Source organism: Sinocyclocheilus anshuiensis, unplaced genomic scaffold, assembly GCF_001515605.1.
Source record: "Sinocyclocheilus anshuiensis isolate Anshui unplaced genomic scaffold, SAMN03320099.WGS_v1.1 scaffold1960, whole genome shotgun sequence".
NCBI lineage: Eukaryota > Metazoa > Chordata > Actinopteri > Cypriniformes > Cyprinidae > Sinocyclocheilus > Sinocyclocheilus anshuiensis.
The window spans coordinates 247,289-272,920 of NW_015557194.1; the positions used below are offsets into that span (position 1 = coordinate 247,289).

A 25,632-nucleotide genomic window follows, 5' to 3' on the forward strand; every position below is an offset into this window, starting at 1 on the left:
ATCAAACACACACAGCATGAACAGTGTAGCTCTGTCAGTTCTTTGAATGAATGAATTAATTACTGGTTTTCATCAGTCTGACTCCCACTGAATTTAATCCAACAGAGCTATTACTGAATCAACATCTGATTCACTGCAAGTCTTTTCAGTGATGCCCATATCGAAATGAAGATTTGTGTCAATATCATTTCTAACTGATTGTCTATATGGCAATAATATAAATAGCTGCTCTTCAGCTTTACATGACCGTTTACACTGTAACCCATGCTGTGCACATAAACATAGGCACTTAGAGACTTTAGCACGTTCCACCCTCTATTTACATACATAATTACATCGTCATAAAAGCACTGTAAAGTTAAGAGGAATCCAGAATGTAATAAATTGCTGTTGCAGGATCGTAGGATGAAGCTGTCCATGGAGTTAGAGGGAATCGATACAGCTCTAAACTGCAACGATCTGCAGAGGTCAAACTGGATGAAGTGTTGGTCTGCTTTACCTCAGATCTCAGCTGTCTGAAGAGTGCGTGTGTGTCTTTACCTGTAAGTGGCTGATGCTTGAAGGATTAGAGTCTGAAGGAGGGATACTGTGTTTGAGAGAGCGCAGTGGTCTCATAAGGCCACTTGTGTTCACTCCGCTGGACTGAAGGTGTTTTAGTGAGCCAAATCAGTGCTAACAAATGCTCCCATGAGACTGCCATGAAAAAAACATCAAACCAGGAAGGATTCTCACTGCATCTTTATTCTATTGCTTTTACATGTTACAGTGGTGTTTGCTTATGCTTATCCGCAGGCAGGGTTTTTAGTAATAATATTGAAAACATGTTATTATATTAATTATTATAATGTGAACGTTTACATTTTAAATATCATTATTATTATTATTATTATTATTATTATAACAACATGTAAAGGCTCACATTGTAAAGTATTAAAAATGATTTTATTTATAACATGTAAAGTGTTTACATTTTAAATTATTATGACTATTATTAATAAATATTAGTATAATAACATGTAAAACGTTTTCATTATTATTATTATTGCATGTTAAAAAATACAAACAAATAAAAGTAAAACCTTTTAAACTTAAATCAAACTTAAATTAAACTTTACCTAATTTGATATAATTAATGTTTTTTCTGATTTCTAAGCATGGATATCATAGGATCATCATGGGATTTTATTTTATAAATACAATACAATATAAGATACAAAAACGATAGTCATCTTATGAAAATAAATATTTTCCAAATAATATTTTCACATACTTATATGTAAACCATGTAAATCATATTTGGGGTTTCAAAGCATTAAAAAGTTTGAAAACCCCTGACCCACAGTACACTTACAAAATTCTCTCACTTTCTATATTTCTATCTTTATTTCTTCCCATTCGTTTACAGACCTTCATCTTTATATCTTGTTTTATTTTTCCCTAAACAGCCCCATCCCTTTCTTTCAATCACTCTCTCTCACTCTCCCTTGTCATTATTATCGACCATGCCCATCTTACCCCGTTAATTAAAAGCCATTGATCGTCGGCTGCACGCCAGCAACATCGTGGACGGCGTCACAGGAGGAGCCATTCAGAGATCAGCCGATATGTGTTTGTGTGTCAGTGTCTTTAAGAGGGACAATGAATGACACTGAGAAAGAAAAGACAGACAATTAACAATTTCAGAGTAAATGTTCATATATCTTCAAATATTGCTGCCTTTCATGAGAGCAGATTGCCTGTTATCGATATGGTTCCACCCTGTTACCTGATAAAGACAAATTTATCTGATTTTAAACTGACTTTATGCATTTAAGAATTAAGAATTTAATTTCACACTTTGTCGCACCATTTTGAGCCCTCATTCCCATTTACAGGACACATGTAGTTTTAAAACATATAGATCTTTACAGTTACATTCAACTCTTTATATTTCCTACACACCGAGATGCCAGTCTATCAATTATCTACCACAGTCATCATTCATGCTCAAATCCACACTAGTTTTACCTTCACACAAGACTAGCTCCGTCCTTCTCTGGCTCATACACACAATCATCATATCTCTGTGCCATCACCTTTATTTGCCACACACACACTCTTATTCCCCTATATCCTCTTTTTCTCCATCTGAGTGAGCGCGGTAAATCTGGACAAGTCAATGTGCCAGCACAGCACATTCACGGAGAGAGGAGAGTGAATTACTCTGGCAGACGAGCCATGGCTGCTGCAGTAATGGCAGACACACGCGATTTTTATTCATTGATGCTGACTGAGAGCCACGGTGCATGTTGGAATAGGAAATTGAGCTATATAGAATTTCGTAAACGCTGAACTCTGTGGGGATGTTGTGGCTTATATCATCATAATGTTGTCAAAATAGCAATGGACATTTACTTTTCTAAAATGGCATTTTTGGTCCAACATCCTGAAAATGGTGTCGAAGCATCAGCATTTTGGGTTAGAAACTTTACTATATATAACAAAATAGAAATTTGTAAATTAACATTGATATAGTTTAACATCAAATCATAATAATAGACCTTAATTAACTCCCATCAATCACAATTTTTACTGTCACGTATTACCATTGTGACAACTATCTTTGTTAATTATGGTAGAAACTGTTCAACACTGATATTAATTCATGCATTTTTTAATTAATTTATAAATACATGTTATCAAAGAAGGATGTACTAAAGCTTTAATATAATATCAAAGTCAATATGAAATCAAAACTGAGCCCATTTACTTTCTTAATACATCCTTCCATATAACGTCTAGCCAGTTTTCTCTGTAAACTATCCTGTTATAGTCTGAAATGCATCACAAGACAAAAGTAAAAAGCATTGTTAGTGTATTTGTGATCTTAATTGCCCTTGATTTATAGAATTTTAATATAATTACATTATAATCTAATAATCTCTTATTGAATTACAGGTCATTGTAGTTTATAACATTTTGTTTGTAGTGTTTTGGCAGTTCTGGCAGTTTTGGGGGCGGTACACGATGCACGAGTGCTTTCTCTCATAAATCCACCCAAGAGCTGAGACGCTGCCCTCTCTCCAAACCATTAACTTTTCACCCTCCCCCGCTCCATCCCTCCTTCATGAACGAGTGATCAATTAAAACCCTGTCCAGCCGGGACCACACGTCAGCATTTCCCCATCTCTGTCGGTTTAGAGATCTAGATTTCCTATTTGTCTGCTCCAGTAGTTCACGTAACTCACAATACAATATAGAACACACTGCGATGCGTCATGTCAAGTGAGAAATAAACTTCGAATTGCATTACTTAATTACTGAAAGATATAGTATTATCAGTCTCTAATATGAGGTTTGTGTTTTATTGCTTTAGACAACCTGGTTCAATATTAATTTAATTGTAGGAAATAATATGAACACATAAATTAAAAATGTTATTTAAAATATAAAAACAAATTATATTGAAACGACTGTACCGACACAGGCACAGCCCTACTCGTCATTCATTCTGCATCAGCGTTGTCACACATTTCCTACTCTTATTTTCAGCTCTGTCATTTTCCTTATTTAAGCTACAGCCAGCCATGAAATGACAAAGCACAGACTGCATATTAGAAAAGAATACTTTATTCAAAGATGGGAAATGGTTTGTGTCTGCATCTGAGAGAGAGAGAGAGAGAGAGAGAGAGAGAGAGAGAGAGAAATTTGAAAGTAATTTGCTTGGTCCCCCATTAAGACTAGATGGCTGGCATTTCATAAGAGCACAGCGAGCAGCAACAATCTTTTGGCAGCGTGTACTTTTTTGGATGAACTTTAATTAATACCGTAACAACCACTAATTGCTATAATGACACTAGCAATAAAGTAGTGCTTGCAATAAGACCCAGAAACTAGTTTGAAAGGACCACATATGTGCTGTCACCAGAAATGTTTCGCAGAAGAAAAAAAAAAGTTTCCCATCTGGTTTCTCGTAATTCACCTGAAAGATGTACTGGCCCCAGAGGCAGATTTGGAACAGTATACATTCCATTCAGTGCAAAACCACAATATGCTTCAGTCATTTCTTCACTGTGAATTGTTCATCTGCAACTCTATTTCAATTTTTCTGTAAATTGCCAGGCCCAGTAAGTCACATAACAAGACATAAATTCAACAACACAATCTCGTTTTCTATCAAACTCAACTATAGCCTCTCTACCTTCAAAGAAACAGTCTAGGTTATTTACAACTTGTTAAGCAGAGTCATTTCTACACCACTAGCATCAACAAACCCAACTGTAAAAACAGGTTTCCCCAAACACGTACCTCAGCTTCCACTGCTTTCCAATGAACAGGAGTGATCGTAATGGTCAATATGGTGGGTAGACAACAGCCAGTCAAGTTTTTAGAGGCATCTCCTGTTTGATTACTCATCAGTATGGACCTGTGAATCTTAACAATACATATTTTGCATGATTTTAGCTGAAGTACAATTTATGATACAAGACAAAACATAACATTGACCAACAATTAAGGAGATTTTGGTCTTTCCCATTTAGTATGGAGCTGTACTTAGATGACTAGAAATAGTTGATGTGTGTTACCAACATGGCAGCAAAATGGACTGATTTTGAAAAATTGCTGAGCACCTCAAATAGTAAGAATTAATGTTATGGATTTGGGGTTGACTACCTGTTTGCCCAAACATTGGCAGATTGGGAGAATGTTCAGGAAACCTTTTTGGAAACATCACTTTTTTTTTTCAATTCTTTTTGAAATTACACCTAACAGCTTTAAAGTTGTAAATAAACCAACTGAAATGGTTCATTCTACTTTATGTTCACTGGTTGTACAGCACCCTCTGAAAGTTTGAATACATCCTAAGGGGCCATTCACACAGAATGCGCATTTGCATTTGAAAACACAAGACGTGAAAAAAACAAGAAAAACAAGAACAAGAAAAAAACGCAGAGTATAGGCCTAGGACTTATAACTCTAGTGCTGCATTTTTAGAATGCAATGTCATGCGTGAGATGCTGCAAAAGACATGAGACACAATCAGAATGGTAAAACATTCTTTTAGCGCATGTTTACATGGAAAACTACAGAAAAGCAGCACAGTGGAATAAAAAAACACAGCCTCTAAGGTTTAATGTTGGGTTTTGGACAAAATCAGCACAAATCCTTGTCAAATAATTTCTTGGCATGAAAGCATTAAAGTAACTTTCAATTATGATTGAAGACCAACAATAATTATTTTCCTTTTGATTACATACTGTAATAAATACTTGTCACAGTCAGACTGTAATGCCTTATTGCTGAATTCAACTTTTTGAAAATTATTGGATCAGCACACCTTTATAGCATTTTACTGATTGACTGACAGACCAGACAGAGAACAGATTAAAAACAGCTTAAGGTGTGTTCTGAATTCATTAATATTTCATTTACTAAATTGTCTGTGTACATCTCTTATAAATGCAAAGTCATAACAAAAGGATCAGTATTTATGCTGATACTGCGCAAAACCCCACTTTACCCAAGGCATTTCCAAACATTTGTAGGATACTGTATGTGTAAGTGTGAAAAACAAGAGCAAGAAAGAGAGATTTACCTCAAATACCCGTTTTTTGTAACAGTAGAGAATCAGGGCACAGTTACTGTGGTTGTGGCTCTGCTCCTACTTAGATATTCATAAGATCATCTCTTAACACCTCACACTGTCTGTCATTTCACAGAGATGATGGGAGAGAGGAAGGGGGATATAAGATTCTACCCATGTCTCCACTGTCTTTGTGCCATTTCTCCAGTATGTCTCGGGGGATTATTACTCTTTCTTCCCACACTCTCTCTAACTTCCCTTCTGCAGTATGTTTTTCTCTCCTCATCTGTTTTGTGACGGATGCACTAACTGTTTGGCTTTTTTGGGGCATGATGCGCTATTTCTCTCAAGCTGCGAAGCCATTCTTCCTTTTGCCAGTAAATGCTGCTGAGTCTCACTTAGGGGACCGCCTTCTCTGTCTGTTTCTGTCCATCCCTCTCTAATTCCCCATCACTCTTTCATTTTCTTATCCACTTGTCTGAACCACTTCTTCAGCCCATCCTTCTCTCGTTTTGCGCTGACTGTGTCTCTTTTGCTAATACACTCAGTATCATTTTGTCTTTCATTACCCTTGTTCTGCTCTTGCCTCGTTTTCTTGTGAGGCCCTAATCTCTCCATCGGTCTACATCTCTGTCCACGTCAAGGGGGTATTCCATCTTTCACTTCTTTATCTTTCCATTATCTGAACCACTCAAACCTTCTAGCAGTTCTCCAACTCTCCTATCTGTCCTTGAAACAAGTGCCTTTTTCATTTTTTTAAGACGAGAGTTTTTTATCTGGGTTTATACGAGCCATTCACCTCACATCTGCCACTATTATGAATATTTCTCTGTCTCTTCTGCTCTTCCCTCCCTCTCTCCTCACCTACCCGTAGATGAACATTACCAAAATAGATTTTGACATCTTAGAGAAGTTTTGCACTGTGCTAGATGTAAGATGTACAATGTCACACAAGTTTGAGTAACACGACTGGTCATTCTTCAGAGGTTCATGTCAGGTTATGAGGCGTTTGACACAGTTGAAAGATCAATAATCAGTGTTTTCAGTTTTTTATGTTTAGTTTTTCATTCATTCCATAGCCGAACATTTTACCATATAGCAAACCAACCCCTTTGTCATTTACAAACACCTTACGGTGAAGGTCGTTGGAATTCCACCAACATCATAGTTTGGTTTGAGATGCCTGAGCGGCCCTTAAATGTCCAGGACATAAGCCATTCAGAAGCGTTCTCCATCCAGACCTCAAGATTCTGCATTATTCCAAACACAGTCTTCGGGGAAAAAAGCTGAGTCACTGTGTTAGGGAAATGAATACTTCCCATTTACGGTCAAACCCAAGTTTCCTGAATGCACGTTCTCTTCCAACAAAGCAATCAGATGAAGTCCTTGGAAACTGCCTCCACAAAGTTAGGTGCTGCCATGAGAATGGAGATGGTGCAGATGATGTTGAAAACGCTGAATGCCACCAGACAAAGTCGGTCGATTACGGCTGCAGCAAACTTCCACTGTTCGGACACGCTGTCATTTTCGTCCTGTCCGCGGAACCTGTCAGCAACGAATCGCACCTCTTCTAAAATAGCCTGAAGCTGTGGGTCTCCTCCGCCGCTGGTCCCCGAGCAAGAACAACCTCCGCCACCACCGGACACTGTGCTTGGACAACCCATTGCCTCCAGATTGGGAATGGGAGGCGGCGGAGGGCTGCAGAACTGTGAGGGCAGGTGAGGTGGCGGACTGGAGCCTACCACTGGAGGCGAAACCACCGCAGGACGTGGGCCGCCCGGCATGCTGTTTCTTTGCACAGACTCGGCGAGCAAAGATGGCGGAGAAGCTTCGTCGAGGCTGGAGAACCCAATATACAGCAGGTTGCCATTGTTGTTGGCACTGTTGGTCTGGTTGTGAAGATGGTGGGTGTGGCCGGCCGCCGCGGCGGCTTGAAGGAGGCTTTGGGGATGAAGGGGGTGTAGCGTAGAGGATGTGTGGTGGTGGAGGTCTGCAGAGGCAGAACCGGGTGCGTTTGGGAGGCTGCCGCTCTGGGAACCTGAAGAGCAACGTCTTAAGTGAGGGGCACAAGGAGGGCGCTCAGGGTCTTCACTCTCACCAGGACGCTTCATACGCAAAAACCAGGCCACCCACTGGAGCAAGACTACCTGAACCTAAGAGAAGGCAGAAATGTGTATAAGAGAATAGGTAATTATAGTGTTGAAACATTTTACACATTTTTTATTTGTTTATTTATTGTCTCAAATTTTAAACATTGAGTGATAAAATATACTATACTATCATATACATGTATGATAAATGAAAGTCATCTGTCTTGAACTATATGGGTTTCTTAGTGCTACTCATTCCAGTGTTGCTAGTTGTGGATACTGTAAGGAAACTGAATGAATAAAAATGTGTAATTGGAGAAATTTGGAGATACCATTCTTTTCCTTCAAGTTAAGAATAGCCTATAATCTTTGAATAAATCTCCAATCTTCCTTATTCCCCTACAGTACCAACTTTTAATCAAATTTAGAATTTTGAATCTTGAATCAAATTTTACCCATATCCCGTTTTCTCAGTAAACAACATTAGCTTTGAATATTAAAAGTCGAATCAAATCAAATGCAAAATTAGGCATAATTTTATGTATTTATGTAAGAGGAAGCATGCATTTTCTTTTCCAAGCACTAGCTAGTGTCTGCTGAGTCAAGAGGGAAAAGTTTTGGAAGGAAAGGAGTTGTAAAACAGCTACATGTGACAGCAAGGACTATGATGCGGAGCGAGATAAAGTGGTGACCAACTAGAATTATTCAGTTGCACCGCCAAGTCCTGGCCAAAGAGAGGCATAAAGCATGGCAAAATGTATGACTAGTGGGGTTGGCACCGCTTTCATCTGCAGAAAAACTGCAGTTTAAGCAACTAGGTCCTTCTTTGGCATCTTTGCACAAATTTTGGTTTATTAAAAGATGACTCAACACAAGCCAATACATGTTTGGCTATCATAAACAAAAGCAGTGCCACTAGTGCAATATCACAAACCTTTCAGAATATATAATGAATCAGACAATATAATATAAAATGAAAGAACAGGCATTACCAAGACACTCTAGACAGACTTGAATATGTTTCTCTCATCTTCTTCGACAGGTCCAGAAGCTCTCAAGGGTTTGACAAGCATTAAAACAACACCTTTCCCTGATCAGTATCCACCTTACCCTTCCCTTTTAGCATCTTCTTCTGAACTCTTTTTAGCTCTTTAGATGGTAAGATAAATACCATTGCTGTTATGTAAACCTTTTTCCAGGTTGTTCAGAAAAAGAGGGTTTTCCTTTTCAACTCCTTTGAGCCCTGGCTCTGGTGGACATTTTCAACAACTACACATGTCGAGTATTGGGTGTGAATGTTGCTAAAAGCTGATCCCATGATAGAATCCTAGGACGTTGTGTTCAGGCAAGCATGTCACTATTATTATTGCTCATACTTTGAGTTAGAAATTATATAATATAACCTTCAGTATTAATCCTCAAATTGTGCAACTGAGATGTGTTACTACTTTTCTAAGCATTGAGGCACACAATTTTTGTCCTGCGGCTAAAAAAAAATCCATAGACTTACATTTAAGGAAGATAGACGTCACGTCTAAGGGCCAGAATATCATTGAAATTTAAGCTTTTTCGACTTGTTGACACCTAACTAGGGTTGGGTACCGAAATCCTATATGGATTTTATCCTATAATCCAATATGGCACCGGTACCTATGTAACCGGTATGTACTAGAACCGAATCAGAACGCAGATTTCGGTGCCTCATTTCGGTGCCACTTAAATGCCTGAGCGATCGATTGAAATATTTGTCCTGGTTCTCCGAAATGGACATAAGATGCATGGGCGTCGCTAGGCCATTTTTAGTGGGGCTATAGCGATTAGCTCCATAAACTGTACACAAATTCGTGATCGCCTCAGAATCGGTCCCCTTTAAATTTCATATGAAATTTCATATCCCCGTCTTTCAGCGCGCTCTTCAATCCGCAGACCGAGGCAGAGCAGCGCGAGCGGATTCAAACAGAAACAGAGGACACAAGGTGTGTGTTTATCGATAGATTGTTATAATATCTGTATCTGTGCAGTTCTTTGTCATAAATACAGTTAACAAAAGGTCACGAAAATCTAGCCCTTAACACATATGAACGCATACTTTATAAAACCATTATGTTGCTATCTTCATTTGAAAATTTAATATAAAACGTATTACAGTGCATGTGGCATACCATACAGTCATTCACAGAACTGATTAAAGACAGTGACAAACAGCAATGTCAATAAACTAATTTTAACTAAATATCAGAGTGATTGACAGAGACACAGTAGAAACATTATGTGTGGTTTTGTATTAAATATTGTTTTGTATTAAATAATGACCAATCCAGAAAACCATAGCAACCAACCTGGGGGCCCTAACACATACACTACCATTGAAAATAATACTTAAATTAATGTTAGTCTCATTTAGTAAATACACCTGTCAGCTTTCTCTTGTTGTTGCATTTGGCTTTGTAATTGTAAGTAAATGGCGTTCGATCAGCAGGACCGGGGCACATCAGCTGAGCTGCTAATTGGCTTGCAGAACGCTCAAATACGGTCATTCATCAACGCAGACAGATCGCATATCTATATCCATCTGCATCCTATTTACTCATTTAGTCCCCTCTTCTGTTGGCTTTATCTCTATTATCATTGCATAAATAAATTACTGCTTCCAATGCAACCGACATGAGAGACATTTTTAAAAAAAAGCATTTGTGGATTCAGGCACCTGAATGTGTATGTGTTTGTGTGTGAATAGACGTACCCATTTGGGCATGTTCCCTCCATTGGGGTCATGGTGGTGATATTGGAGCACAACCACTGTGGCAATAACTGACATTCCAACAATGATCATTATACTGGCAAAATACTGTCCTGAGAGAGAAACAGGGAGAAAGGAAGAGATTATGGAATGCATAAACCTTTAATTTATTACTCTCTTAGCAGAATAGCCTTTTATCATCCAGTCATGCTAGTAAAAACCAGGGCAAATGTAACAAAAAAGGGGCATTGGTTATAAAAGAGTGACGCAGGGAAGAAAGGCAGAATGAGGAACAGATGAGTGAACCATAAAAACTCAGTCATAAAGGAGAGGGGCAACAGACAGGAGAGACAAAGCGCTGTGGGTGAACACATTTCTGCAGATTACATCTTTGCGGCTTCTGAGGGCCTATAAACCAGAGGGTGGGAAAAGTGAATGTGGGGCGGAATTTTTTTTTTTCTCCTGGAGGATCATCTCTATGTCTAGGTCAGTTTCATTTTTGTTTCTCCTGCCTCTTCTCTCTCCTGACCTGCTCATCATTTCCAGTTAGCGGTCTTTTACGAGTCATGTTGCAAATTACCATGAGAAGCCAAGCGTATGGCTGCCAAGATCAGGAATTTTGGCCGTGATACAGAATGGTGATCGATTTGTTCTTCAGTGGTGCAATGTGTGCATCTGAGCACACGTAAAATGCCCTCAGGCCATCCAAGATGCAAATTTTCAGTTTTGGATGAACAATTCCTTTAAAATATGTTAAAATATGCACAAACACAGACATGCATGCTTTACCTATTAGCGGGATGGAGTCTGAGGTTGCTGGCAATACAAATAAAAATTCTAATATATATTTATACATGTATTTATATTTTTATTCATAGGCATTAAATCTGCAACCCTGCAGTATAGATATCTGCATCTAAATAAATAAATAAATGACCACTAAAATAAATGCCTAGTTATACAGCATCTCTAGTTATGTGTGACATTGGCAGTACAATAAGATGCCCAAACACAGCTTCTTATTGGATGTAACTCATCTTGACAGAATTTGATTGGATCTGATTGGACGGCAGTGCAGGGCATGATGTGATTTCTGCCACCAATAACATGAAGACTGTTAATGAGAGTAGCACAGTAATACCTGTGAATAGGTATAAAACAAAAAGAAATAGACTGCGTGAAACATACATATAATTGCATAAATAATTATACACATATAACCAGATATTAGATGTTTACTGGTCCAGGTCGATGAATTGGTCAGTATTTGGCCATTTTATATATATATAGTTTCTTTTTTCAAATATTTTTGACTTAAACTGTTTGAAATTAAGGTTTATTTAAACTGAGATAATTTTTGTATGTCTTATTACTATAAATCATATTCTGTAGCACTATAAGTCACGTCTACAAAAGATACATAAAGTGAATTACATCAGGCCATTTCTCTTCCTCAATCGCTCTTTAGTTCAGTTCAAGTCATCTCCCTCCCTCTCCAGCTGCTATCCATCTCTCTCCTCTCTCCCCCCACACACACAATCCTTCCATCTCTATCTGATGTTTAAATCTGCTTCCGCTCTCTCACTCAGCCTGCTTCTCTTACATATGTTTTTTTGCTTAGACTTATAAGTGCTATCTTGGCATAATGAACACTCAAGAAAATTATTGTCACAAATACTCCACCAAATGAGACTAACTGAATTCATCAACTGGATTCATAAAAAAACACTCTTGACTTTACATCAGGGGTACCATTAAAATTTAAAATGAATTAATTTTGTGATATGCTGATTAATTAAACACAATCATTGGACCTTTCACTGTTTGTATTACAGCCTGTGCTTTAGTGGTGGGGATTTTTCAGTGACTGTCAGTAGGTGGCAATAAGTGATTTATGAGTGAGTCACTGAATTGTTCATTCAACTGTTTCATTGAAAAATACTGACTGATTCAGTATTAAAACAAGTTATGAGCAAGTCACTGAGTCATTCTCGGGATGGAGTCTTGATCTCTGCCACCAATAACATGAAGACTGTTAATGAGAGTAGCACAGTAATCAAAAACACTGATTCATTTAGAAACAAAATTAGCACGGTTTATAAAAACAAAACAAAGAAAAAAAACAGCGGACATTGTCAAAATACGGGTAAAACACCAAATCAATATGGAAAATTCCTTCAGATTAACAGTATATTGTGCCATAATTTTTTTTATAATTTTTGGTGGATTATCCCTTTAATATATGCTTTTTAGAAAAACATTTATAACATTTATTTTTGAACTTTTTTGAGGTCTATCCTAAACTAGTTTCTAATACTACATCTATCAAAGATGTTTCAATATTGCAGACCGTGTTCCTGGAAAGTGCAATGCATTCTCTCTCTTTCTCTCTTACACACATTGACTCATCACTGCTTTAATTACATTAATAGATTAATTGCCCATATGAGTGTACGGCAAAGCACTTCCCTTCATTGTGCTTGCAGTGACATTACATTCTTGAATTGAGGAAACTGCCTCTTTTCCATTCTCTTTGGTTGCGCTAAGCTTCTGTCTTCTCGCGTCTCCTTATATACTGTGAAAACCCTTCAGTTCATGCCACTTTACATTTCCTGAAAGACATATCTAAAATTCTTTCCATTCCATCTCCGGTGACTGTTTTTACTCTTCTTTGAACTGTCTAAGTTGTTTGATGGCAAAGGTCTCTTGACAGAGAGTGAAAAAAATGTAGATGAAAGCCCTTGATGTAAACCAAGAGTTCATTTGACATGACACAACCAGGCACTATCTAAGAAATGAGCACCCACACATTTTCTTTTGCATGTCCCTGCTCTCTGTTTTGTGTCTTGAACTTGGCAAGGCTGTGGAATTATTTTTTCCGCTGCACTGAAATTGAGATATGCAAAAATATACAACATCTTTCTTCCAAATCAATCATGTTTAGTTCATGTAATCTAACTCCAGAAATTGAGGATCTTTGAATTCTGATGCCATCTCCGCTTTTTCCTTCTTCTCTTCTATAAGCTGTCAATATATTTCTCTTTCTCTGTCTTTCTTTCATAATACCTAGTGAAATCTTCTCTCCGGAGTCAGCAGGCAGTAGGAAGATAAGCAAGGTCATGGATGAAAGGAGGACGCAAGGAACCAGAAGGTTCAAGGCGTAGTAGAGCGTCCGTCGGCGAATGGTCACCACAAATGTCACATCTGGATAGGGTTCTTTACAGCAGTCATAGTACAGCTCGTTTCTCGTGCCCGGCACACCTGGTTAGACACAGCATGTGAGGAGATTAATGAGTATATAATGAAGGAGGGATATCGAAAAAAAAACATGTTTTTTCTGTGGATTGGTCTCATGTTCAAAGAGATGCTGTTGTCCTCAAGAGCAGCCGATGCTGCTCTTCCACCTTTGATCTGCTAGAAAAAAACAACATCCTAATCAGCAGATGCAGCCAGAAGCAAGTTATTTTCCGCGACTGAGCATCATCCTTTTGTCTGAACATCATTAGAGATCTCCAAAGTTTTTTCATACTGTCCTCTGTAGCCCTTCAAAAACGTAAAAGGGAAGTAAGAAACCAAAACTAAAGTGAAAGTGAGGAACAGACTGAAATATTTGGCATCAGGTTTGACATCTATGTTTGGTCACAAGACACAGAAGAACCAAAGGCATTTTGTGTCATTTTTGTAGTCAGTGTCATTATATGAAAATAAACTGCAAACACATATTTCAAAAACACACCTTTTATGTTCTACGGAAGAGAAAATGTTTAGAACAACATGATGAAACAAAATTACACAATTTTCATTGTTGGGTGAAATATTCCTGGCAGGGTTACCCAAATAGGGGCTTGTGAGGGAACCGCAAGGGTTTTGTGAGTTGATGATAAGCTAATAATTAATTATACCAAATGTAAAATTAAAATAAATATTTGGGGGTGCATATGATCTACTGTATTATTCACCACCATCTTAGAGCATTTACTGTAAATGCCGCAAACTGTATCTCTGCTTGTGCTGCAAGTTTAACTTATATACACATTAGCATAATTATTTGTGGACAAAAGTTCAAAGCAGTATTGCACCAAAATAAAACCTCAAGGATTTCAAATGTTTAAAGCTTGAGTTTAAAGTGAAGGATTTAAGATATAAATATTAGTAGTGTAACTTCAATTATTATTATAATTATTTTAAATATTCATTCATATTATTCAGTTCCTAAAACACCTGTGTGAATCTAATGTGGACTGAGACAATAACACAACTAAAAGGTTGGAGGTTTGTGTCCACTTTAAAGTCCAGTTACAAAGTCAAAATAAACCACTTTTTATCCTATATTTTATCCATTTACTTGCATTTCACATGATCACTAACCAACATCTGAAAACTGTGAAGATGCCAGTGTGTCGTTAAATTATTGAAATATCAGCTTCTCGGGTGTACTTTAAGTAAATATTTCAAGTTGACAAAAAAGTTTGTGAACCTCTTCTTCTTGAGCAGCTTATCAGCTTTAATCAGGGACCAGTTGCATAAACAGCCACTATGTTAAGATTGTGTATGACTAACTAACAATTAATCAAGGGGTAATCTTATTTTTCAGATTCAAACTGAAACCAATCTATGTTTTTATGTAACTGACTTGACGTTATGACCAGTCTTAAAGACAAATTTTGACAATTAACTTGTAAAATGAGGCTAAGCAGTTTCTGCAACAAGTCAGACTGAGCTCAGCCATAACAGCTGTAATCCAGCGGAATAACTACCTAAACCAGCTTGGACCAATTAATGACCATAACTAAACAATTCTGACCAGACAGGGCTTCCAACAGGGCTGTAATGTTAAGACAATGTAAACTGTTTCGGTCTTTTTAATATCAAGCAAGTACGCTGAACAATTAAAAATGTTCAAGAAAAGTTCAAGAGCGTGACGGCATGATGTTACAGAATGCACAGCAAACAGAAGCAAACGAGAGTCAGTAAGAGAGAGAATTGTGCAGTGCAAGATGTTTTTCCAGTCCGCTTCCTCTTATCCACTCAATTTAATTACATTCATTTCAATACTAACAGGCTCATCGGATGAATATGAATAGACATGATTTTAACAAGATGGGCTGGATATTTTCTTTTCCAATTTTGAAGCAATTTCTGTTCTATACAGCAGGTAAGAATTCTCAGGCCCGTAAGCTTTAAAGGTGTACTTACAGCATTTACTTTTTAAAAATATGCCGTATGCATTTTAACCATTTAAGCATGCATCTGCCAAACTGACCTCTCACTGCCTGAGCTGTTGTCAGTTACTACAGCAACACAAAGAGCACATCATAATCTACCTGTGGGTGTTACGTTCGCTTGATTGTGCGAAGGAATGTTGTCTCTATTCACTCACCCACAAGATCCCACTCTCCGTTGGGCATATAGCCAGAGATATCAGCCTCATTCATCTGGAGATCCAGCAGCCATCCGTCAAACGTCCACGAGCCTAATTTAAGCTCGCACTTCTGGATGTCAAACGGAAACCAGCGTACATCCACGTTACAGGTGCTCATGAAGATACCTGGGATGAAGAGAACAAATATGAGGACAAAAAGGAGGAAAAATATCTATGCTTTTCATTCTGAGCCAAAGTCAGTATTTAAACTGCCTGACGAATGTACTGCCTCGAAATGCCACAGCGCTTCTTCATCAGCGCCGTATTGCAGCAGCCAACTCGAAATTGAATCAAACTGACCTTTTCACTGGAGTAAAACCAGACAGTTAAAAGATACACATTCAGAAATGTGGGAGCCCTAGGAAACACCATTACATAAAGACCTTTATGCACTGTACGGATAACCAGGTTGACACTCTCATTATTATTACACAGACACCAGCTCGATGAGTCATATCAGCAACTAAATAGACTCACTCAAGTTTAAATACAACTAATTAGGCAGATAAACTTGTTTATTCTTTCAAACAGCTTGCAAATAAGCCATTTTGAACATTGAAAAGAAGAATTATGACAGATATGGATGAGAACAGTAATAAGAGTAATTTGTTTTTATACCGCACAGCGGTTGAAACCACCGCTTCCTAATCATACACTTACATATTTATTGAAGAAATCACACTTGAGATGGAACAAAGACAGGAAAAGGGAAGCTCGCTGGGGCTTATGTTGCCTCTGAACATTGACTGAACAATCCAGCAAATTTACCCCCAAAAAATCACGCTGTGAACCTTTCACAGTCTCTTCTGAATAAGTGATTCTCATGCAGCAAACATATTTAAAAGCATAAGGACTAAATCACCACAGATGTAAGTGAGCAGTACTTGAGATTGAATGGAAATATTGAAGAACAACTGACAAACTGCAAGCTGTAGCACAAACATTTTTCAGTTCTGAGTGGTTGTCAGAGAGTTGCTATCTGGTTTCTATGGCGTTTTGGGTGGTTGCTCTGTTAATGGCCCTTAAAAAAAAGCTCATGCTGATTTCAATCGGTAGTCAAACTAAAAGCATATGTATCATTCATGTAGTAATCATCATTCATGTCCATAGCACAAGTGATGAGGGTGAAGTTAGGCTTAGGAGTTTGTTAAAATGAGCAATAGTAATAGTCATGCTTTCTCTAACAAACACCACTAGTAACAGCACAGCATAAGTAACTCAAAGCATTTCAGTGCATTTCAAAACAACAGAACATGCTGTTCCTTCCCTTGACTACGTTAAATGCATTTTAGCCTTTGAAAAGTAGAGTTTCCAGAGCTGAAAAAAAAAATGAGAAAACAGCTAAAGGATTTCATACAAAAAGAGAAACATTGATTTTCCGAGATAAAGTGGTATTTTTCAGGTCATGTATAATGTTCTGCTGTACTGACCCCATCTGCATCCTCTTCAAACTGATCTACACTGCTTCAGAAGATTCCTAAATAATTCACCTCTTTGTTGGGCCTCTGATATGAGACAGAAGTTTCTCTTTAATCTATGGTCCAGATGAAGACCAGAAAGTCTTCTGAAAATGGTCCCAGGATCTCAATTCCCAGTTTGGGGGGGAGAAAAAAATTAACCACTTTGAAAATGCTTGGCCTGATCATACCACAATCATAAGCCAGAACCTTATATATATATATCTATGTGTGTGACAAATATATATATTTTTAGTTTTTCTCTCTTTATATATATGTTTGTGTGTGTGTATACATGTATATACATATATATATATAATTTTTTTTTTTACTTGTAACAAATACATTTTAAAAGTACATCTACTCAATGTGGGGTTAATAAAAGCTGCATGCATAATAATAATCATGACAAAAATTAAAAGCTGTTCTCATGACAGGACATGTCAGTATTTCATGTCAACTACCCATTTGCTATATAATATAATATATTATTATATACAATAATATTGAATAATATTCTCATCTCTTGTTATGGTTTAAATTGCTTCTTCAATAAGTATTATTAGATCTTTTTGTATGTTTTGTTGTCAGACTGGTATAAAAAATCACTTAGAAAGAGCACAGCTCTTCTCAACAAGCAACATCCAGTGCCTATTTATATACCCAAGTTTAATACTTAGGGTTTTTGTTTAAACCCCTAACCCTAAGTATGAGCAATTTGCCTTATAAAACAGCACTAATTACATTTAAGCCTCCTTATGGAACTGGGGTCTTCCATGCAGCTTTGATCCAACGCCAGTTGCGAGTTAAAGTGGAGGGAGTCAGTGTGTGACTCACTTATAAAAATTAGCCAGTATTGCATTTCCAAAGGTTTCCCAATCACAAATGTCATTCCACTGAGAATTACTCAAATTGACACCCTCTTTTGTCTTTGGTAACCGGACCCCCTCAAGTGCATAAAAACCTCCTCTGGTATCTTGACATTTAGAGAAGTCTTATCCAGATAAGTTTACAGTACACTCAAGAGCACAATGGTGATTTTTTTCAAATCAGTCTAAATCTAAATCGATACTGGACTTAAACACAGCTCAGTCTAAGAACCTCAGATCTCCGCTGGATTTGTGCTGCCTTTCTTCTCCATGTCGACGGCTTCTACTCCAGGGAACCAGGTGACTAATCCTAAAAGCTAATCAATAAAAACGGCTAGCGAGCTAGCAAACCCACTCCCGCTAAATGGATTCTTCAGAGGAGAGGCATGGGGCAAGCAGTACAGACGCTGAAAAATATTGAATAAGATGACGCAGGGAAGAGCAGAAAGCAGCTGGTGCATGCTAAAAACCTGTTATGAGCTCTTAGACACCTGCTAATCACGTTTTCATATGTCTGGGCTGATATATGTAATATTGATGTAGTTTTATGTTTTTCATTGGTCACCGCCACTACTGGTTTCATCTTTGTACTGCAGAAATAAACAAAATGGATCAAATACACACCATGATTCTGTGTAGGCACTGTAGTTTGCCTTAAATCTGTCAGGAAAATTAGTCACCAGCCCTACAGGGCATCTCCTGTCAGTACCACTAGGAATGCCACCAAAACGTAGACCAATATTAGAACAGGGTAATCTACTCTGAAATTAAATTTGTCAACACAAGCCATTGATTTACAGCTGTTGTAACACCTTTCACTGCAAGTATCTTGATATCGTCATCCGTGTGCATAACATCACTGACACAGACGTCAGGACAAACAGTTGCAGCAAATAAAAACAAAGCTTTATTTTGTCTCTGTGTGTGTCCTTGGCATCTGCAGTTCACTGGATTACCAAAATCTGTTCACGCCCACAAGCCACTACTGAATAAACATATTTTTGAAAACGAGATGTGAGATCTTTATTTTTCCTCCTTTTCTCTCCTCATCTCTCTGCCTGACTTGACTTCAAAGGGGCATTTGATTTCTGTTTGCTACTGAGGGACTGGATGACTTTAATGTGAGGAAGAGAAAAGCAGCATTAAATTGCGATGAAATCAGAGTGAGGTGCAAATACGAGCCATTGGGGCACGATCTGCCGTGACTCTGAGGGTTATTTAAAGACTCCTGCTTTAGTGCATGAATCTGCATATGCATGTAAGAGAGAGAAAAATAGGTGTTTTTCTTCACAGACATAAACTGAAGAATCTATGATACTGGAAAAACCATGTCATTGCTTCAGCCTGTATTTATATGTACAATGCATATATTTTCATCAAAGGGAGATTTTTGTTCTCATTCAGTTTTCCAAAAATAAATGCAATATGCATTTGCAATGCATATTCTTAAGCACTACTGCCCTCAGAGGAAATAAAGTAGCTGCAACATAATTCATGAACTTCCCATTTCCTTTTGCACCATAAACGTCCCTGTTTCTGATATGCAGATCTATAAACTGATGACCCATGAACCATCATTTACTATGGCACATGAAAGAGGCTTCTTTTATTTCCATACTCAGTATGCAGAGAACTCTTTAACAGCTTTAAAAAAATTACATCCTTTTGTGTGCATGACTGCATTTCTAGCGACAATATTCATGTGTGCTTCAACTGTTGCACTTCCCATAAACCAGGTGACCTTTTCCTGCTGCCTTCCTATGTTTATTTCCATCTAAAAAATAATTTTATAGCTTAACGTTTTAATACCACTGGTGTTTTTGTGTTATGAACCGCAGCTTACTATTGCTTTTATCATTATATGTACCATAAACCTTAAGCATAAGCATTCACACTGACCTGGAGGCAGGTAGTTGCAGTAGCCACTGGAGTTCACTATAATATTCGATTTGAATGTGGAGTCAAACTTGTCATCTGCACTGCAAATGGAGAAAGGGTGCATATATTAGATATTTTATGTTGGGTATCAGGGAAATATTGCAAGCCAGATTCAAACCATGAGCACCAAACATCAATCTTCACATTCAATAAATACTAAGCCTCAGCTCCAAGATAATTTTTTTTCAAGACAAAGACATGATTAACATTCAGAGACAGTGATAAGGACAGAATCTTGATGCAAATTTAGGCAGTCGTCAGATTTAGGGCTTTGATTAACTCAAAGTTAAAGCTAAATATGAGAAAAGACTCCTGTGGTTCGTAAGGTTATACCAAGGTACGAATGAATAATGTCCTTTTCAAAAATTAGCTTGAGGCCATCATTAAATTTAATGTACAACTAAGTAGCAAGCTCCCATGTGAATCAGCTCTGAATTTAAAAAAAAAAAGGGAAGTCTACAGCGAAGGATGTTAATAGGCTGTTTGGACACCAGCTCTTCGACTAAACGACCTGCTTTTGCCCAAGGACCAAATTTTCAGTTCATTGATCTGTAGCTGCTCTTCTGTTTAGCCCTACACTTTGAATTATGGCCCCAATACTGCAATCCTCAGTCACATGCACACAAACTAACGTCTGCTGATTCCAGTTCCCAAGGATTCTTTGCCCAGGCACACACAGATAGCCATTTTTGATGTTGCAGATGAAAGTATATCATTTCACTTAAGGATCTCCTTCTTATTATGAAGTGTCTGCCTGCACGATCACTGCAATTATTGGATTTCAAATCTATTCAGATCTTGTTGAGGGATGTACCATATACTTGTTTTCACTTAGCAAACACTTTTTTTCCAAAGCAACTTACAATTGAGAAAATAAGTATTCAGATACAACACACAAGACGGAAATATATCCCAGGAAAAAAAGCAAAGCAAAACCACCTTACAAAGTAAGAATGATACTATTCAATGTAATAATATTAATGAAAAAATGTCTTGTTTCATTAATACAAATGCTTATATACCTATTGTAGAGCAGGATGTCTGGTGTCCACACTTGGTCTGTGGTGAAGCGAAGGTTTTTGACACCTGGGTACTCCGACTGGTTCCACTGCAGATAATGATCATACCAGTGCTGAGGAATATATAGAGAAAGAACTGTGTCAACCATTTTACCACATTTACATTTATTCAATTAGTATGCTTTATAAGGCCAGATTTAATAGATGTAATATTTTGACTCGTGAAAAAAAAAATTCAAGGTTATAGTGAGGCACTTACAATGGAAGTGAATGGGGTAGATTATTGGAGGATTTTTGGAGAGTGTATGTTGAAATTAATGTATTATTTGAGCTATAAATCTGTTTAAATCATCAATTTTAAAGTCTCTTTAAGAGTGACATCATCAAGTTTTATGGCTTTACTATTAATAGAGTGAGTATTTTAATATTTATGGATTGGCCCCATTTACTGCCATTGTAAGTGCCTCACTGTAACCCAGATTGTCCTTCATTTTTGTCATCGAGTGAAATCAACGTTATGCTACAAATGCCACAAATCTGTACTATACCCAGAACATCTAATGTCCTAGATATACTGATATATCATTAAGTCACTTAGTTAAGCATAAGGCTACTAACTACTAAGTTGTGGCTTACCATGTTAAGCCAGATATTGGAGGTCAGTACTTGATTTTTCTCATCCTGTATGACCAAGAACAGTTAGAGTGAGTTCCAAATCAATTGTGTGCTTAAAGATAAATGTCACAAAATGACAAATGTAAATATCACTTAAGGAGTGAAATTAAAGCTCAGTCAGTGAAAGCTGAAAACAGATCACCATATTCAGCTCTAGACAAATTAAAAAAATATTTGGACATAGAGCATCACTATTTTAATAGGTGGTGGCAAGAAAACAAGGTGAGGCGAAGGGATAAAGAAGACCATTAAACAGAAACAGATCAAAATCAAATTTCAGCCAGGCTCAGAAAGCAGTATGTACAGCATTTGATAAGTATATTGCACATCATTTGATGTGTCAATACAAATATGCCAGAGATGGCACAGCAGAAAAGAGTGACCACATAAGGACAAGAGAAACCAGAAAAAAATACACCTTGGGGTACCAGATAAACTCCATAACACTCAAGAAGGCAAAAAAAAAGAGTGACTTACCACATCCATGATCTGTATCAAGCTCATAGACACAAAGACAGTGAGAGGTTGAGAGTCATTTGCAACAGGCCTTTCCATGCGGTTATAATCCTTCAGGAGGTTCTTCAACAGGGTCCGCTGGTATGGACCCTGCACCGACACTGACAGAAAGACATGAATGTACTGTACAGCCCATTCCAGACAGTTCAAATCAAGACATTTGTTCACTGAGCCAAGATAGTACATAGACAGATAGATTGATTATACAATAGACTGACAGACAGACCGATAGAACAAAACCATAGATAGAATGAAAGAACGAGAGATAGACAGAACGATGGATGGATGGATGGATGGATAGATAGATAGATAGATAGATAGAAATAATATGCAATAGAGAAAATAATGGACTGAACATTAATAGAGGTGAGGTGTAAACGGGGCTATAAAGTATGTCTCTCATATATAGCAACCTTTGCCAATTGCTAACTAGTGTCATTAGCTTTTAACTTAAATTTTGCTGTCGGAAATTCTTAAGAAGTACATCTGTGAAGGACCAGTGTTTAAAAACTCAATTATTTCTGCCTAATAACCCCAGAAAAGAGGTTTAAAAGCTGTGTGATGAAGAGAGAGTGTGTGTGTGTGTGTGTGTGTGTGTGTGTGTGTGTGTGTGTGTGTGTGTGTGTGTGTGTGCATGGCATGTGTGGAAAAGGTATGACTGAATGAAAGAGAATAAATTTAACAGTTAAAGGCAAGAAAGGACCAGCTCTTGAATTTATTACTCTCATTTACACTAGAAAAGCAGTGCCTTCAGCCACAACAACAGGTTTAATATCAGATTCCCACTGGCATTCTCAACTGACTATGACCACTAGCAGCAATGAAAAGAGAATATAGAGCTTGTGGGATTACTGACGTGAAAAATCCTTCAGGGCCATTCTGTGTTGTTTAGCAAAAGCATCAAGCAATGTTTCTCAGGTACAAAGACATTCCCTAAAGGGCATGAGGCTCAAGACAAGCCGAAAACCCCTGGACTACATAATCACTAAGGTTAAGAAAATAGAAATAGAAATAAAGGTGGAGGGATGCCATTGTTTACATGAGTGAGGTAAGCAGCGTTTACCCTTGGTGGTGATTGACAGAATTAGATGAACATGCTCCACCCACATACACATCTGTACCAAATGTGGGAATTTAGTGTGGGTGTGTTCACCAATAACCAAGAAGGGTAACAGGACCCAAGAAATCATATATTCAAGGATAATTCAATTTAATAGTTAAAATGTTCCTTCACCAATGTTTACAGCATGTCTATGACCCTGCTATGTCCATAACCTTCTATCTGGGAATTATTTTACATGGTTTTATTCATTAAAAACAGAAATATCAACCCTGGACACATTAAGGTGTAGGCATTTATTGCTTTCGACATTCTGATAAAACATTTCTTGAACTTACTGTAGAGGCAAGTAAATAATAAGAATAACAGAAATATCTGAAGAATGGAAGTTTTCATTTAAACTTAGAATGTGCAGATATTAAGCAAATTTTATAGTCTGCTTTTTATAGTTAATGTTCTGTTTGGAGTCTGATAGACCTCAAGGCCATTTTTAACGATAAAAAACACTGAAATATTAGGTTGATACTTCATGACTGTTTCGTATTCTTATGAGAAACGATTATAAACAAACTTTCACACGCTGCTGTCCTTCATGAAAAATGTTGCATTTTTGGTGTTTAAAAATATGGGGGGGGGGGGGGGATGCAATTAATTTTCACATGCAAAAAAAAAAAAAAAATTAAGATATTGCTAGATATTTTGATTTCTTTTATTTGTCTGCAGTGTGTTTTAACAAAATGAAAAAAATTACAAGTCACCTTTCAGAAAAATGCATGAATACTTTGTGGTAAAAGAAGGGTTAATGCTTCAATAATATCGGTATATTCTCTACTTAGGTCAGAGGAACTTAATAAAATAATTAAAAGTCAGAATAAGAAGTAGATCTTAAAATTATTTTTACCATTTGTTCCATGTACATTACTGGGATCTCTGGGAAACACATAAAAATACACATACCAAATCGTAAAATTAAACAGAAACCTATACTTTGAAACATTTCCATCAAAACAATTTCTTTTCTGCACCTGTGAAAACATGAAGACACTGAATATTCTGTGGTGTGACACAAATTATAAAATTATAAAGAGAATTATACATTAAGAGACTGTACGTGAAACGAATCCAGATGGCCTGGTGTGAGACTGACAACCCAAATAAAAGTCAAAGTTCTGCTTTTTGACAGACAGACGAAGAGAGAGGGGAAAAAATGAAAGATAAAACAGAGAGAGGCTTTCCATGGCAGCACACACACACACACTCCCTCTTTCTACTCCACTGCAGCAACATGTCCACAACAACACCGGAGATCTGAATCTAAAAATGCATTCTCTGTGCCTCCATCACCTCCATGCAGTCTATGTACCCATGGATTTAGAGGAATGAACGAGAGACAGAGAGAGAGAGGTAGAGAGAGAGAGAGAGAGCGAGAGAGAGAGAGAGAGAGAGGAGACAGGAGGGGGAGAGAAGGTGCAATTTATGATTGCAGCTTCTAATTCTTCATGGCAAAGCAATTTTGTTTCATTCTGCCTCTCGTTCCCTCTGATTCCATCTGATTTTTCCTCTTTCTCTCTCTCTTGACTGCAACAGTGGTAAAAAAACAAAAAAAAAACATGCGAAACATCTGGTGGCACAAGGTTGCCCACAGGCAAACAGGTTTGCAGAGCGCACATATACAAGAACAAAAAAATAATTATAATAATAAAAACCCAAAATCTTATGCTGCTTTCTTATAAATGTTTGCCTTCATTCTCTTTCCTAAATAACTGTTTCATACACACACACAGATTTATATACTTACATGCATGTGCACATAGTGAGGAACCTACCCTGGATCAAAGCGGAGATCCCACATAGAGTGAAAGCCAAAGAGTGCCACATTCCAGGAGATATGAAGGAAAAGCAGGGCAGAAAACAGGAATATGTTCGATATGGAAAGAGGAGAAGGAAATATCCTGGTGGAGTGGAGGAGAGGAGAGGAAAGCAAGAGCTGGCTTGATGCAAGCAGTGGACAGAATAAATGTGGGAGAGAGAGAGAGAGACTACCCAGTGATGTCGGCAAATCGCAGCGAGTGAGAGAAAAGGGGGGAAAAAAACCTGATTGATTTGAGACTCACAAGTCAGCTCTCTCTATCCAACCAAATCTCTGAGATTCCCTAAGAAGGACGGATGAGTGAGAAGGAGGATTGGGAATACAAAGGGAGGGAGATCAAGGACAAAAAAAGGGGGAAAGGGGAAACTGATCTTCCTGTCTACCTAAAATAATTACATTCGGTTAAATCCTAC

At 37.6% G+C, this 25,632-nt stretch overlaps 1 protein-coding gene across 1 annotated transcript; it reads right to left on the reverse strand.

Moving 5' to 3' along the window:
- Positions 1-4,966: 4,966 nt before the first annotated feature.
- Positions 4,967-25,312, reverse strand: LOC107678794 (neuronal acetylcholine receptor subunit alpha-7-like). Its single transcript, XM_016474195.1, has 11 exons — positions 25,176-25,312; positions 22,251-22,390; positions 21,735-21,779; positions 21,102-21,211; positions 20,041-20,120; positions 15,774-15,941; positions 13,460-13,654; positions 11,481-11,534; positions 11,183-11,215; positions 10,397-10,506; positions 4,967-7,716 (listed from the first exon to the last, which is right to left on the reverse strand). Exons 1-11 carry the CDS (start codon positions 25,225-25,227, stop codon positions 6,937-6,939), a joined length of 1,767 nt encoding a protein of 588 aa, XP_016329681.1. The 5' UTR covers positions 25,228-25,312; the 3' UTR covers positions 4,967-6,936.
- Positions 25,313-25,632: the final 320 nt, after the last annotated feature.

What these genes read in the sequence shown, in the direction of transcription:
- LOC107678794 (XM_016474195.1), bottom strand. Translation starts at nt 25,227, where the DNA reads ATGTGGCACTCTTTGGCTTTCACTCTATGTGGGATCTCCGCTTTGATC. An exon ending in GATCTCCGCTTTGATCCAGG is followed by an intron (nt 22,391 to 25,175) that starts GTAGGTTCCTCA and finishes TCTTTCTGTCAG; the next exon opens with TGTCGGTGCAGGGTCCATAC. An exon ending in GTTATTGGTGGCAGAAATCA is followed by an intron (nt 11,216 to 11,480) that starts CATCATGCCCTG and finishes TTTTATTTGTAT; the next exon opens with TGCCAGCAACCTCAGACTCC.